This window comes from Seriola dumerili, unplaced genomic scaffold, assembly GCF_002260705.1.
Source record: "Seriola dumerili isolate Sdu_G_001 unplaced genomic scaffold, Sdu_1.0 BDQW01000331.1, whole genome shotgun sequence".
In the NCBI taxonomy this organism is placed as follows: Eukaryota; Metazoa; Chordata; class Actinopteri; order Carangiformes; family Carangidae; genus Seriola; species Seriola dumerili.
The window spans coordinates 12,215,053-12,230,741 of NW_019174586.1; the positions used below are offsets into that span (position 1 = coordinate 12,215,053).

Sequence of the window (15,689 nt, forward strand, 5' to 3'; positions counted from 1 at the left end):
TATATATATATATATGTGTGTGTGTGTGTGTGTGTGTGTGTGTGTGTACAAAGATATAAAATGGGCAAAAGCAGCAGATAATCACACTGGAGAAGCTGGAACCAAAAGATCTTCTTTTGCTTGACGAATGCCTTGCTGACATCTTAAGATGAATCAGTTATCAAAATAGTTGCTGAATAATTTCCTCTTGATCAACCGATCAATTAATTGACCAATCATTTCAGCTCTAAACATAAAAGTGTTTTAGTCTGTCTTTCAGTGCTTTCCAACTTTGCCAGTCGGTGTTTGGCACACAGCCCCAAGCCTGTTTGTTCCTACTGAAGACTTTAAAACAACTCATGAATATATAATTTCATTCATTTTTTTCTTAAAAATCTTAATAATTTCCTCAAACAGCTGTAGTTGTAGCTAAAGTCAGGGGCCCCATGAGAAGATATCACACTGGGCCCCACCACCAGAGGCCACGCCAACCCTGAAAATAAAAATAATTTCTGATAAATACTAAACATTATTAAAAACTTGAGATGTACCAGCTTTCAACTAAATTGTAGCTAAATGTTTGTTATAGTGCTTATAGAAACTAAACAGGGCGACTTAAAGTGTTACCCACGAGAGCTACACGGGATAATTAAAATAATGTAAATGACTCATGAAGAACACGATTGTTGTATTTTGTTGTGTTGCAGCCTCAAGCCAAAATCAAAACAACTCATTTCACCCTCATTAATCTACACGCAGTATCCCATTATGAGAACGTGAAAACAGACTTTTAGAAATTGCGAATTCATTAAAAAGGAAAAACTGAAATATCACATTTACGTAAGTATTTTATGACATTTCTCTGGATCGTCTTTGAGACGTTTCTACACCTTGACTGGAGTCCACCTGTGGTGAATTCAGCTGATTGGACGTGATGTGGAAAGACACACACCTGTCTGTGTAAGGTCTCACAGCTGACGATGCCGATCAGAGCAGAAACCATGAGGAGGAAGGAACTGCCTGCAGAGCTCAGAGACAGGATTGTGTCGAGGCTCAGATCAGGGGAAAGATACCAAAACATTTCTGATGCATTGAAGGTTCCCAAGAGCACAGTGGTCTCTGTAATTCTTAAATGGAATAACCTTGGAACAACCGGGACTCTTCCTGGAGCTGGAACAAACTGAGCGATCGGGGAGAAGAGAGGTGACCAAGAACCTGATGGTCACTCTGGTTGAACCCCAGAGATCCTGTGTGGACATGAGAAACCTTCACTGCAGCACTTCACCGATCTGAGCTCTATGGCTGAGCGGCCAGACGAAGCCTTATCTCGGTGAAAGTTTGCAAAACAAAAAAAGCACCTAAAGGACTCTGAGGCTGTGAGAAATAAGATTCTCTGGTCTGATGAAACCAAGATTGAACTGTTTGGCCTCAATTCTAAATGTCATGTCTGGAGGAAACCAGACATGACACTTCGAATTGGTTGTCATCTCATGATGATCAAGAGAAATGGGAGGCACCTGAGCTAAATTCATAGAGTGTCATAGCAAAGACTCTGAATACTTGCGTCAATGTGATATTTCAGTTCTTCCTTTTTTAATAAATTTGTTTTCACTTTTTCATCATGGGATATTGCTTGTAGATTAACGAGGGGACACAAATGAGGTCTTTTGATTTCATCATAAAAGTGTGAAGAAAGTGCAGACAGCTCACACACCTACATGAACATATCGAACATAATGTTAACGTATCGCCCAACGCTGTCAGTTAGATTCAGCTGAATAACTGCTGGTTCTTTTTGTCACTGCAGTTTTGTGTTGAGAGTAGGTTGCCATGATTTTCCAGATTGTTTCCCTTGGTTTTTTTTTTTTTGGACTGATGCACCTGAAGATTTGATCACAGGTGATTTAGTCTCTTTTGAAATCTGTTGTCTCATGTCGCTTTGAAATCTTACATATCAAAGAGCTGATTTTCTGGCTGAAAAATGTTGCTAATTGACATCGAATCTAAAATTATTCAACTCTGCAACTCTTTGTAACTATAAGTTATTTCAGAGTCATTTTTCTGGAAGTTTTACCTCATCTACCTTCTGTAATTATGTTAAATATAGATAATTAGGATTATAAGTTAACAATAACAAAGATTGAATTTGGTAACCCTTTCAGCTAGAACCATACAGGTCAGTACAAAGAAAACAGACATGTCTCATACATTCACAGCACTCTGTCTTCTTAATATAGAAGTAACGAGTCCTGAGAAGAGACAGACACGGAAATTATTCAGCTTTACGAGTGTAATTAGTTTAATAATCACAAAAGGTCAAGTCAGATTTATTTCTTAAGTACTACAGTAGTTTAAAGTCTTTCTCACACAGGTCCATCATTTAAAAAGGACTATGAACAGCTTTCAACAATCTGCTTTAATCAATGATTGCAAGAGAAAGCTTCGATCAATTGAACTTCAGAAGAATGAACAACTAGATTCAATGTTTCCAGTTTCCAGTTTACATCTGAATGTAAAGGAGACAAACTAAAATAAGAAAGTCCAGCCTTGTTTGTGGCTCGTGTACGGAGGTGAAACAAACACAAAACTCATTAAATCTGTGAGAAGGCTGCAGGTTTGAGTTTTGACCCTCTTGTCATTTGCATTGTCTTGGCATTTGATTAGCCACTGCAGATGGACAGATATTCTTATCGGGCTCTCCAGTAAAGGGGCAGCTGGGTGATATTTTCCAGGAAAGCTGCCAGCTGTTGTCGATACGTCAGTGTTCGAGGCCAAAACAGAGCGACTGGGAGTCTGAGCTGCTTGTGTGTGTATTGTGATGTTCAGGGTTAACAAAGCACACTTAATCAGGCACAACAAGTGTTGGTGTTCACTGCAGCTGTTTTTACTCCAGTGATTCTTTTCCTGTTAGTGGACATTAATATTTCTAACAAGCAGCTGTAATTACAAAAATATTAATGATATAGTACATTATGTCAAGTGCAAACAGATGATCTTGCTGTTGATTTAGTTGAAGTTGTCGGGTGTTTTGCTTCAACAGCAAAGTCCCCATCCGCGGTTTATGCACACTGTGGCGCTCCACGCTCACATGATCCGAGGCGCTGGCACACCCAGTCACTGCTTCAAAACATTCAGATATTCTGTGAATATCACACTGAAATTATCTGTGCATATTTTCTCCAAAGTTAATATAGTTTTCTTTTTTCTCATGAATTCAAACATATGAATTCTGCTCGATTTAAAAACTTTCATGTAAATGCACTTATCCATTAATTAATGGAAATTTATTTCACACATTGAAACATTTTTGTTTTTTTAAGCACTTCAAATCCTTCGGGTTCAAATTCGTCATCTGTTTTTTGTTTTTTTTCTTTCTTCATCTTTTTTTAACACACAGCAAGCAAACAGAATAACATACCGTACAGAACGAATCTTTCCACACACAACGAGAACAATTTCTCCACACAAAAAGAAAAAAGGCAACATACAATATTCATGATCACAAATAAATTACACAATAGGTGTAAGAATAAGGAATAAAAGTGGAAAAATAAAACAGTGCAAATCGAGTTAAGTGTTTTCTATTTTTCATTTAATTTAATTTTTCTGGTTTCCAGAAAATTTAATTGTTGATCGCTAAATGAAAAACCAAGTAAATGCTCCTTCAGTGTCATGGTAACATGAACAAACTGCCCCAAAAAAAACAGATTGAAGAAAGGTGATTTTGTTCAAGGTCGCCCGTTAATTAATGTCTGCCTCCGCACTGAAAGCACTCATCAGCAACAATTTCCATGACGACACGGCATTGGAAAATCTTCAAAATACTTTTAAGTACATTTTCTTCTGAAGTATGGATGTTTCTGTCTTGGTCTACAAAGTTTAGCTTTTTCCATCTTCCCTCCCCTAGTCCTTTGCTTCCATTAGCTGCTACCTTCCCCGTAATGAAGCAAAGGTAACCTGCGTTTTAACCTGCGATGGATCAGTAAAGAAGCAGATGCCGCATGCAGCCGGTGCACTTGAAATGAGTTGTTTCATTTCCAACCACCTTTCTTTGTGTCACGGTATCACTCCTTTCTGAGTCGCAGTGACCGGTGGCACCTCGCTGACCTTGACCATTCATCTTCGTCAACGCTCCATCAAACCTGGGACTACCTTTCATCTACGAGCTTTTTACCAGCATGGGCTGTAATGCGGCGCCCGTGTGAAGCCTCTCTCCTCACAGCAACCGTCACTCTCCGGGTTGGGGTGAGTCACACGATAGGAGAAAGTCACACTCGGCACCCGTCAGTTCAGCCACATGCTCAGGCAGGTCCAGAGGAGGGAACGCTATCACAAGAAGTGTTTGCAAAATGACGGTGAAGGCGAGTATCGGCTGTAGTTTTTGAAACCAATGCTGGACTCAGTACATTGCAGTACCAGTACAGAAATTACATCATGTTCAGGTTTTTGTAGCCCTCTATGGAAACCTGCTTTCATTTCACATAATATGTCAAACTTCTCAATGCATCACTGTTTTAACATCAGCAGCTGCAAATTGTTACTTGGACAAAATTCACATTGACAAGACTACGAATATAACAAAGGTTCAAGATATACTCACCAACACGTGGCTATGTGATGTCAGCAGCATTGTTCATATATCTATCCGTGCACTTGTGTGTGTACCTGGCAGATCAAAAAGTATTTCCACTAAGTATATCCTTGGCCAACACTGGAATATCTTCCTTTAGAAACTCAATAAAATGGCAACACATGCGGAGGTTATACCATTAAGTGAATGTTTAGAAAATAGCAGAAAGGCAGACAAAGCTCAAGTCGTGATGAGCTCTTTCCGTTTCCTTTGTAAACTTTCATTTGTTCAGAGTCTGCTGCCGCCGACCTTGCATTACATCCTGTCATACTGCCTCTAAAGTTTATGTGCTTAACTGAATTTTTGTGATCATGTAGCTGTAATTTCTGTAGACATTTCACAACAGATGTTCTGAAGTAACCTCAAATTTGAAGGACACATTTTGGCCAGTAGTCAAAACTCTAAATTCTCTCGGGAAGAAAAAACAAAACAAAAAAAAAACACTTAATAAAAATCAGTAAGACAGTAAGCCACTGTCAAATCAGTAGACAGTTCTCATTTCTGTAAGTGAGAGCTGTAACCAAACAAGACTGCAAAAATATTATCTAAAATCATATATCTAAAACATCTGTGTGTCCCATGTATGTCAGATAAATCACAAACACGTCAGACTCCTCACTCAAAACCACAGGCTTAAGTACATCGAGACTGTGAGTCGAGATTAGCTCCATATGGCATCATGTTCTGGCCGGAGACTCACTTTTATTACACATCTATAGCACAGCATCTGGTTTGACATTCTGGTTTCCAGGAGAGACGACAGGACAAATATGATAGAAATAATGGAATGGAAGAAAAATATGACTTTAACCGTACCAACTCCACATCTACACTAAAAACACCTGTGTAAAATAATTCAATAAGTTTAAGCTATTTCAAAGCATGTTATCCAAATTAACCATGTAAAATAAAACTTAAACACCACAACTCCATCTGCTGAGGGTGATTGTGTGGACCTCGTTGTTTTGTCAACATATAACCGATGTCCTTACGACCTAAAAGAAGCTTTTGTTCCTGTACGTGTTCAAGCATTAGTCCTTCTGGTTTCCTAGCTTTAGCAATAAGTACTGGGTGTTCACAGACACTCACTTAATTGTCTCCGGTCTCAGGAAAGAGCTTCGCATGGTATTAAAATGGGCGGCAATTGCCTGTAAGAATCAAGGATGCTTTCAATCAAAAGCTTCATACTCTGATCCCAGAGACGTTGAGATGCTGGTGGGCATGTTGTGGTATCAGACTCCCCTTGATCTAATACCACTGATCTGTAACAGACACAGATTCAAATGACACGTCCTGATTATACATGGAAATGTTTTAGAAGTTTGACTTTGTGGGGAAGCAGTGATCTCATTTCTGTGAAATCGTCATGTTTATGACCTGCCTTGGGCCTCTCACTCAAACACTCAAATAAGAGAGAGAGCTGAATAACTAACTACGCCAGTTGTCAGAGGACTGCATAAGGTATTAAGCAGGAGATGAACTAAAAACATGATGTGATGAGTGAGGCATGAAAGAGCTTCTTTAGATGAATTCACCACAGAGGAGCTTGAAGGTCAAAACAGGGGCAACACCAGAGTGAATAGTTTTTCTCTCAAATTTACCCATGCACTTCGTTGTTTGGGAAAACACAAGCAGTCACTATTCTGAGATCTCTTTAACAGTCTGTCACCAGCAGGCAGAGCACCATCCATCTCTGACAGTCTGCCGCTAAACTGGCATAAATATCTGCCCTTCACAATGTGCCAATTATTTCTGCAGTGTCAGAGGATCTGCGAGGCTCAGAACGAGCGTTGTTGCTTTCGTCTCTCCACTTTATGTCTCTACATTATGCTGCACTTCATGCCTCATATCGGGGACTTGCAGAGTACTGTACAGTTGATATAGAGGCTCAAGCTGCTGCTCTTTTGCCCTTTTTAGCTGAAGTGCCCTTCTGGACCAAAATAAAGAACTTTTAATTATAGAACCATTCACTGATCTGCTAAGCCACAGTTCAAACGAGGACGACAGCGTCACTGAAAGAAGGAATAAAAAAAAACGTTTCCATTTTTACTTTTCTTTCTTACTTTGTGCATGATTTCCCTGTTAACCATTTCTTTCTTATGTGGTTCCTCCTTTAGAGCTAATTAGCATAGAGGACACAACATGGCGGCTGTCGTGGTATTTGGTTTGTTGTCACTGTGCTGTAACACTTACCCTTGATCTGTAGAGCTTTTTTAAAATCAGTGACTACATCGCGTTGCATCAGATATCCCTGCGCTCATAGTTGCAGAACATTTTAATGGGTTAACAGTTGACTGAGTGGCTAAGGTTAATGTCGCTTAAAAAAAAAAAAAGAAGTTTATTATTGGATACACATTGTTTACAATGATGGCGTCTTTTAAAAAGATTAAACAAAGGCAGCGACAAAAAGCTGGGGGAGGCAGCTTAAGGAAGAGCTTGTTATGCAAACCTGGTTTCAAAGACGCAGCCAGCAACAGATGAACCCTTACAGATGAAATCTTCAGCCTCTATCTCACGCACTTCAATCTCCAACAAGTACTTTAGTCTCCGTATTGCGACGGCACAGGTAGTGCTGGTCCAGGTGATTCGATCACAGTCTCTCTAGCATCTTAACCTCTATAAAGCTCATAGATACAGTAAGCCCTCTTGATTTGCAGCAACCAAGTGTGAACTCAGCACGTCTTCTGGTCAAGCTACCCGACGTTAGAGCTTGTTTTGTAAACCAGCTGCACATGTAACATAACAATAGACAGCAAGCGTGAGGACCGTGTGTCCCTCGACTTAATGTCTGTTCACATTCCCGCTTCATACTTGACTCCCTGCTTCATGACTCACACAGGAGTCTTGAAACTCCAGTGGGCAGGGAAGCGAGTTTACACAGTGAAACATCTCCACTCAGTCGTGAGTCAGCTATTGAATCTTAACTTTCGTGACACATCTGCGGATTGGGTGAGTTGTTTTTTTTTTTTACCTGTTTCCAACACATATGGCTGCTGTCGTGATCTTGACTCAAAATGTCAGAGATATTGAGACTTATTTTGAGACATTTCTGACATCTCTTCTTTAAAAACATCTACATATGACACCACATAACTTGTAAGATAATATCTGGAGGTGTTGAAGTCTCGGAACTTAGCAAATAACTGTTGGATCAGTGTGATTGATTATTGATTGATATAGATCCCCTTTATTGCCCCTTTAATCACCCTTTTATTGTCTCTATTTTAAAGATTCAGCTTCATGCTCTGCTCTCTACTTTACCCAGTTCGATCGTCTACATTCTCTGTGGTCTTTATTCCATATTCTTTTACATTGTCTCTCCACCGCTTTTCACTGTCTATAAATTCATAAGCTTTTGTTCCAATCAAAGACTCTGCACCGGTTGATTTCACAGATTGAGGCACAGAGGAAGGTCCTAATCATTGAAAATCGGCCGGTGAAGTGATTGGTTGCAACAAAGCCCTGTAATCTCCCGGACCTCGGTCCCACACGGATGAGAGCCACTACCTCACACCAAAGTCTGCACAAAGCTGTTTTATTCGACGCTGTCCGCCGTGCTGTCTGCTCCATATCCTCTGAATAGAGGAGATCAGCTCGTGCCAAAATAGCGTCCATGTTTCCATCAGCAGAGTCCCTCCCATCACAGCGGGCTTTCACACAGTGTTGGACACGCTGTCAGCAACAAGGAGCTCTAACCAGGCAGTGACGCTATCCCCAGTGTCAGCAGCCTACTGCCTGTCGACTGAGTTTCATGCTGAAGGCTTTGTGAAATGAATATTGTAAATCCAGTGGAAAGTTTAAATGCCTTTTAAGCTGTGGTTACAACATGACAGCTTATGAATATTTCTGTTGACGTATTCTGTGAAAGACTGATGTAAGGGGACTATTACTGATTAGAATATTCATCTTTTTAATCAAGTAATCAATGCAAAACATAAAGCGCAAAAAACAACCCGAAAACAAATTATAATTAAACCTTTACAGTGATTTATTTTACATTAGATTAGAATTAGTCACCATAAGTGACTTTCCTTAAAACCTTTATAAAGCTGATAAAGGTTTATAGCTGTTTGTAGCTGGTTCACATTCATTGCACAAATAGATATTTATCTCTCCGTGTCTCCCAGTAGTAGTTTTTGTTTGTGATGAGGCACAAACGAGTTTTATTTTTTAAGCTTCGATGTTTCAAGCTCTCTCCAGCAAGTTGTACTTTTTTGAAACTCGAGGATTTTTCTCTGAGGATTAAGTCTTTTGAATACTTTTCCTTTTAAAGAGATGATACAGCCTTCAGTCCCCCACAGGCTTCCAGCTCTAATTCTGGTGCAGTCAGTCCTGTTATTTTCAAAGCTTTCTTACCCGATGTGACTGTAAATACTACTGTCTTGGACTTTCTTTTGAGGTTAACCCTCGATTTTAAAGTGTCCTGAAGCCCGGAGTTGCTTAAAAGTGACAAAATAAGCTGTAAAAAAAAATTACAAGAATTTTCTGGCTGAATATTGGGTTAAAATCTAACATCTTGAAGGACTTGATCACAAGGTGAGTCATGACTGTGCAGCGTAATAAGCCAAAGAATGAGCACAGAGCATTGAAACTGATGTTTTTTCATCAGTATTCACTTTAACACTAGAAAGACCAAGACACCATCAGTTGGAGGCTGCTTTGAATTAGACATGAAGTATCTCAGAGTTTTAAAATGACCCTTCATGACTTTCCCCCGACCGTCATTTTTACATTTTGCAAATCACACAAGAAAAGTATGTATTTAGTTCTGCTTAACTTCTAAGAGTTACAACTTGATGACCTTCCCCTTTCCTCCCTAAACTTCACCGTGCGTTACAGTTGAGGTAAATAAAGATATCACAATGATTTACGAGTTTTTACCACTGGATGTTATGTGGTGTATCACAAATCAGAAATTTGCACAGTCTGTACGACATCTATCATCTATCCTCAGACCTTCACGTGGGACGTCCCTGTAGGGAAACCTCAGGGAGAGCAACAGAGGAGGGTTCCTCCGTCAGGACAGACAAACATGCCATGTGGGACCACTTGGCTCATAGTGTGAAGCCTGTTAAGAGTTTAAAGAGCTTATTAAAAGTTTTCAGGGCCTTTTAAGAAAATAAGTATTATCTGATTCAGATTAGAAAAACAAACAACAGTTTCTTTACAGAAAATCTATAAAAGAAAATCAAGGCCAGCGTTCGAGGTTGTAGAACGCAAGTAAATATTGGAGAAAAGGGAAACACATTTAAAAAAAAAAAAAAAAAGAGGGGACAATTCAGAAAGCAGAATTGAAGTGAGTATTAGAGGCGCCACTGATAAAGATAAATTTCTGCTGATCTTCAGGTCTACTGGCTCTGGCTGAGACCCAAAGCGGGGTGTCCAGAGGCGTCTTAATCCAGGCCTGGATGTACTGTAAGTGGGTGTTGGCAGGTACATCTAAAATCCTACTGGCACAGCTACAGTAATGGATATGTGTTGTACCTGCTACCTGCTCCGCTTGTTATCAATCACCACAGTGAAAGGATATTTGTTTTGTATCAATGCAGATGAAGAGGAGGGAAAGATTTTTCTCTCCCATTTCCTCAGCATTCCTGTTCTGCTGCCTCGTAACTGGCAGCAGCAGTGAACACTTGCAGTTTGTTAGTGATAAAGTATTTGCGTAGTGCTTTATAATTAGAGCCCGACTTAAACACACTGCAGGGGTCAATATTTCCAGGAAACTTCTTGGATATTCTCTGGAAGAAAAAAAAAACAGTGAAAACATGCACACCCAAGGCATTCATCCTGAGTTACATTTTGCATTTGCATCGACTGTGACCCAATTAGTCTACCTATATTATGCACTCGCTCTCTTCTGCCATGCCACTATGGTGAACACCACGGGCTGTTTGGCTGACTGTCGCAGCAGCTTGCTCTTGTAAACAAATTGAATTTATGTAACCTTGCTGACGGGTAGGAACTGCAGAGTCCAGGCTGGTTGGTAAGCGTGGCGTTCCCAATGTTTGGAGCCCAGTGGAAACAGTTATTACGGCCAGAAAGAGTGAACTCACCGCCTACAGTGGCAGCCAGCTTGTTTTGTTATATGGATGATGAAGTTGATGTATGGGCCCCTTGTATGCGCAGAGCAGCCGCGGTCTTTCTGCCAAGTGATGAATAGCATCAATACTGTGGGCTATTGGAAAAGACCGGGGTACACAAGATCTCATCTCAACTCCTCTTTTCCATTTTCTCCATTTTCCATTTTTGGCACATCTCAAATAAATTGTATTGTTTTTCTTTTTGTTTTGCCCTTGCCTTTCCTTCCTTCCCTCCTTCCCTGTCCCTCTATCTTTAGACCCCAGTCCTTTTGTGCAACTTTTAATGAGCTAAAGGGTATGCAAGAGTGCACAGGAAACACTTGACAAAGCACTTTTGAAAGATTAAGGCTGACTAACGGCACAGTGGTGTCTACTTGGCTTTGTCTCCTCCCTTTTCTCTCTCTGCATCTGTCCACCCGAGCAAGAGGCTGCGAGAATGAGCATTGCATTAGAGGTGAGATTAGAATCGGATGTGAATTGGTCTGGAGATTGGTTTGTAGACTGAAAATGCCTGAAAATGGAAGATGGGATGGAAGCAGAGGGAAGACTGGGGGACAGATGAACAATGAGAGAGAAGGTCACAGTTAAAAAGCCAGTGTGAGAGGATAGTAGTGCTGCTGGTGGGTTGGAGGATAATACTGATTGAGTAGTAGAATTTGCTCTGATATATACATGGAAAGCAGCTATACCACTGGGGCACCTCTGGGCAAATTACGTATTTGTTGATTTTTAAAGTGAAAAGAAGTTAATACAACTACTACAGCAAACATTCAAATGTTAATGCACTGTTACTTCTTATTCTATCAACTTGAAAATTACAACAACAAAAAAAAAAAAGAGTCTTTCTGTTTCTTGATTTATGAATTTTCACCCAATCTTCCTGCAGATCACTTCGAGTTCTTGGATATTATTAGCTAAGCAAAGCATGTTAGAGATCTACCCACAGATTGTCAGATTCAGCTCGTGTTTCCTTGCTGGTTCATGGTGGATTTCAGTGTGACTTTGTTGACTGCCTGCAGGACCGCCAGCGCACCACCACTCCCTGTGTCGGGTGCTGCTGCCCAGCAGACCTATCGCTTCATCTGAAAGTTTTCTTGCCCCATCCAGATCTTGTCTCGACTCCCACAGTTCCCCGTAACCGCCAGTTCTTAATGACATTTCGGTCAGAGGAAATTTCAAGATGGGAGCACGTTGATATCTTTTTATAGCCTCTTGTGCTTTTCAGGCATCTGTTTCATTTTCAGATCCTCAGTCAGTAGCTTAGAGGAGCTCATGGTGGATGAGTGTCACCAGGACTTTTGAAGGGGTTAGAGAATTTATCAGCTCTGAAAATGTCATGAGCTGACATTTCTTGACCTGTCTTAAAAATCCTAACAAGTCAATTAAAGCCTGACCACTTAATGAAGTTCTGAGTGTTTTTCAAACTCATGCAGAAAGGCTCGTTTTTAATGTTTGTTGCAGGTTGTATTTACATCTCTTCACTTCAAAAACCAACACGTAATTTGCCCAGATGTGCCGAAGCTGATACAACTGTATAATAATTCCCTTTTTTCTTCTCACCACATCATGTGTTTAGTCATATAATGGCGTCTCTTCTCTGAGTGCCAAACCGGCCTGTGTTTTAGGTCGCCCATTAAAGCACTCAGGGTGTTATGTGGCTTTCGTTCCTCATTTCATGTCATTAGTCAACTCTAAGTGAATTTAATGAGAAATTACCTTTTATAGGAGCCAGAACTGGTTTTGCCGCTGAAGGAGCTACACACTAATCCCTCCTAATGACTTATGAGAATCATCTGAGCCTGACACCTGTGGACTACTCATGGGTGTCAAAGGCAGCTTATCCATAAAACTCATATTGATGGATGATGATCTGATGTCTAAGATAGATATTTTTAAGACTTATTTCACATCGTACTTGGGTTACAGCATCTAAAAAAAAAAAAAAAAAAATCTCTTTTACAGTACTTGTAGTTTGTTGACTGCACTCCATTTTCCAGTGTTTGGTATCAAATTATTTCCAAGCAGAGGGCTCCATCGATTGTCTGTTGCAGTAGGTGTCAGAGAGACAGTTTCCATAAAACTTTCATGTGGTCTGCTTTCCTCTTTGCCTCAATAGGAGTGTTAGTGTTTGGGTGTTAGCTCTCACAAAGGGGATCCTATTGATTGTTGCATTTATTTTCAACTGTGCTTTCCTCCTCTTTTCTTTTTTTTTTCCTCCCTCACAGTGGCAAACATTTTGTGGCGAGAAGAAGGTACGTCTAGACGGCTTCTGTTCCACTATAGCATTCATTAAACTGAGTTAATTGAATTCTTGTAATAGGGTTACTGAACTGTGATGAGAGGGATTAAATGATTTGATGCTTTGGAAGTAGATAACAATGTTGTAGGCTTATTTCCGTTGCGAACGTTCACACTGTTCATGAGCTATTTCAGGTGTGTAACAGAGCTTTTTTTTTTTTAAACTCTCCTGCAGGTCTTGGCATTGGCAACATGTTCTATGTGTTCTATGAAGACGGTATAAAAGTCATTCAGCCGGTGGCATGTGAGATACAGCGACACATTAAGCCCAGTGAGAAGCTGCTGGCTCTACAGGTGAGTGCTTGTGAAAGAGAAACGTTTTGTTTTGTTTTTAAACGGTGACTCGCTGGACTTTTCCTGGACCACCACCGGGAGTGAGAAGGAGTATTTGCGCTTTACTGTTTGCATAGATCATCGTTACTGATGTCACTGTTACTGGTGAATTTCCATCTGACCGTTTCCTGTTAATAACAGGGAAACACAGCAGTCTCCTGCGTATTTTAACAGTACTTCAGGTTTTATTTTGCCCGTCCGTCTTTGTTATTTCAGCTAAGTTTCTGAGTGCGGTTGGTTTGTTTGTGTCGTTTGTTACAATTCCCATAATTGTTATGCAGATGAATCCAGATGAATCGCAAGGCGCACGATCGGTGCGGTAGGAAACTCAAAACGTGGATTCATGTAACGGTGATCTAAAGAATGAAAGTAAACTGAAACGATTGATTGTTTTTTGTCAGGTTTTTACAAAACATAATCTTTACAGTAGCTTCTGCTCAATTTCAGTGGTGCAGGCTTCAGACTTTGAAGAGTTGTTGTGTTGGCTTTTTTTTTTTCACCAAAAGGCTGCCTGGGAGTCATCGCTGACTTCTCTTTTTATAACAATGGATCAAATGACTGTGTGTCCTGACAGACGTCGTATATAGTGAGAAACCCGCAGACAATTATCACTAGACTCAGCAGTTCCTCTCAGCTCTGTGAAACTTTTTAATACAAAGTTTTATTCAAAGTTATAAAATAGCAGCATCTTTGAGGCAGTCATTTGAATCTTCAACCACTCACACTGTGTTTTATATTCATGCTGTAAGAGATTACAGAGCGGTTAATGTTTGGGCATCTAGGCTCTGACCTCATCACTTGGTGCATCAGTTACTTAAACAGAGGTAGACTGGGCAGTGATGATAAACACAGCTCCAGAGCCTACAGGTGGAGCTGATTAAAGCAGCAGCAGCATTAACGGATGACATGACTTTAAATAGACCGGTGGCTTGGGTACGTGTTGCAGAGAACTGCCAGAACTAGTAGCTATCATGCAATAATTCAAGATATTATTTGAATAATTCTGAAGTAATGTGAACTGTAACTCCTAACAACCAAAATACCTGTGCATCTTTCTTGTCCAGGAGCTGAGTCTAAAAATCTGAAATGATTTATGCCTGTCTGGCTCTTTACACTGTTGAACACTTCCTTTAACAATTCTCTTTTATTACATTAGAACATTTTGTCAAAGAACCAGATAATGTAATAAAAAAAAAGAAATGTTATGGAGAGCGTTCGACAGTGTTGCGAGTCCTTGGCAGGCATAAATCAAAAAAACCTGTACATTCTCCACCGTGAAGTAAAAAATACTGAAACATTTATGATGTAGATGTTTCACAGTGAACTCCTGTGGGTAAAGGGGAAAGTGTTGTGCGTGTGTTTTTGAATGGCAAAGTGCGGTAGTGTGAGACTGACGATGTGATTTATGATTCGCTGGCCTTGACAAGCAGCACTCGAAGTGTCCCGCTCTCTGACCAAGTAGCAGCTACTGAAATCAATCAGTAGCGGTCAGTGTAGTTTATACTGGGATTTAACTGAGATTATTATTATTCAGATGCAGCTGAGCAGGTAAAGGTTCGGTGTCCTGCTCCAGAAAAGACTTGCAGAGAACCACCACGCCATCAGCTTAGAGCACCCGAATTATACTGTATGTGCTCAAGCACATGCATGACAAATAGTGATGTCATCGTCTCATCCTGTCGGTGACGGGTGACTTTATAATATGTATTAATAAAAATAAATCCAGTGAAAATAACCTGTCTACTCTTTTGGAGATAGGTTTAAGTTTTCAAATAAACTGAAGAATTAAATGTTAAGTAGTGACTATTTCTACTTTCATTAAAAGTTGACATTTTGAAAACATGGTAGTGATAGAAACAAGAAGGAAATTGTAACAGGGCAACATAAAAAAAGAGACAGTATAATGTATTAAATAAATAATTTAATCCTTTTTATCAAGTATTTTCTACTTGAAACCAGCATTCATTAAACATAGACAGAACTAAACAGAGATAGACAGACAGACATAGATTCTTTATTGTCATTGCATATAAATACACAACAAAATTATGTTTGGCAGCAATAAATACCAATAAATAAAGAATAAAATAATCATTATAAATCTATCGGTCCAGTATTCACTCTGCTTCAACTCCTCTGTTCACCTGCCACTTCGTCTGTCTGCTGCTGGGCAGTTAGTGTACAGTGGGTTTATCACACAATGAGCTGAAAGGAACAAAAACGCTCCGTAGAGCAGAGTAGAGCAACACCTTTTATATTACCCAGTATTTTCTCCTTTGTTAATAATAAAAACATTGATTGGTGCAGCTCTAAAGTGGTTATTGATAGTCACACATCTTCCCCTGGGCATCGTTGTCCGCCACAGGACG

The 15,689-nt window shown here is 40.0% G+C and overlaps 1 protein-coding gene across 4 annotated transcripts in view; it reads left to right on the plus strand.

The window, feature by feature from the left end:
• Positions 1-15,689, plus strand: part of fstl5 (follistatin like 5) — a 168,697-nt gene that overhangs the window by 127,913 nt on the left and 25,095 nt on the right. For all 4 annotated transcript variants that reach the window (XM_022760203.1, XM_022760205.1, XM_022760204.1 and 1 more), the window contains 2 exons: positions 12,915-12,941; positions 13,163-13,281. In XM_022760203.1, coding sequence (XP_022615924.1) covers positions 12,915-12,941; positions 13,163-13,281 — 146 coding nt within the window. The remainder of the gene's footprint in view (positions 1-12,914; positions 12,942-13,162; positions 13,282-15,689) is intronic.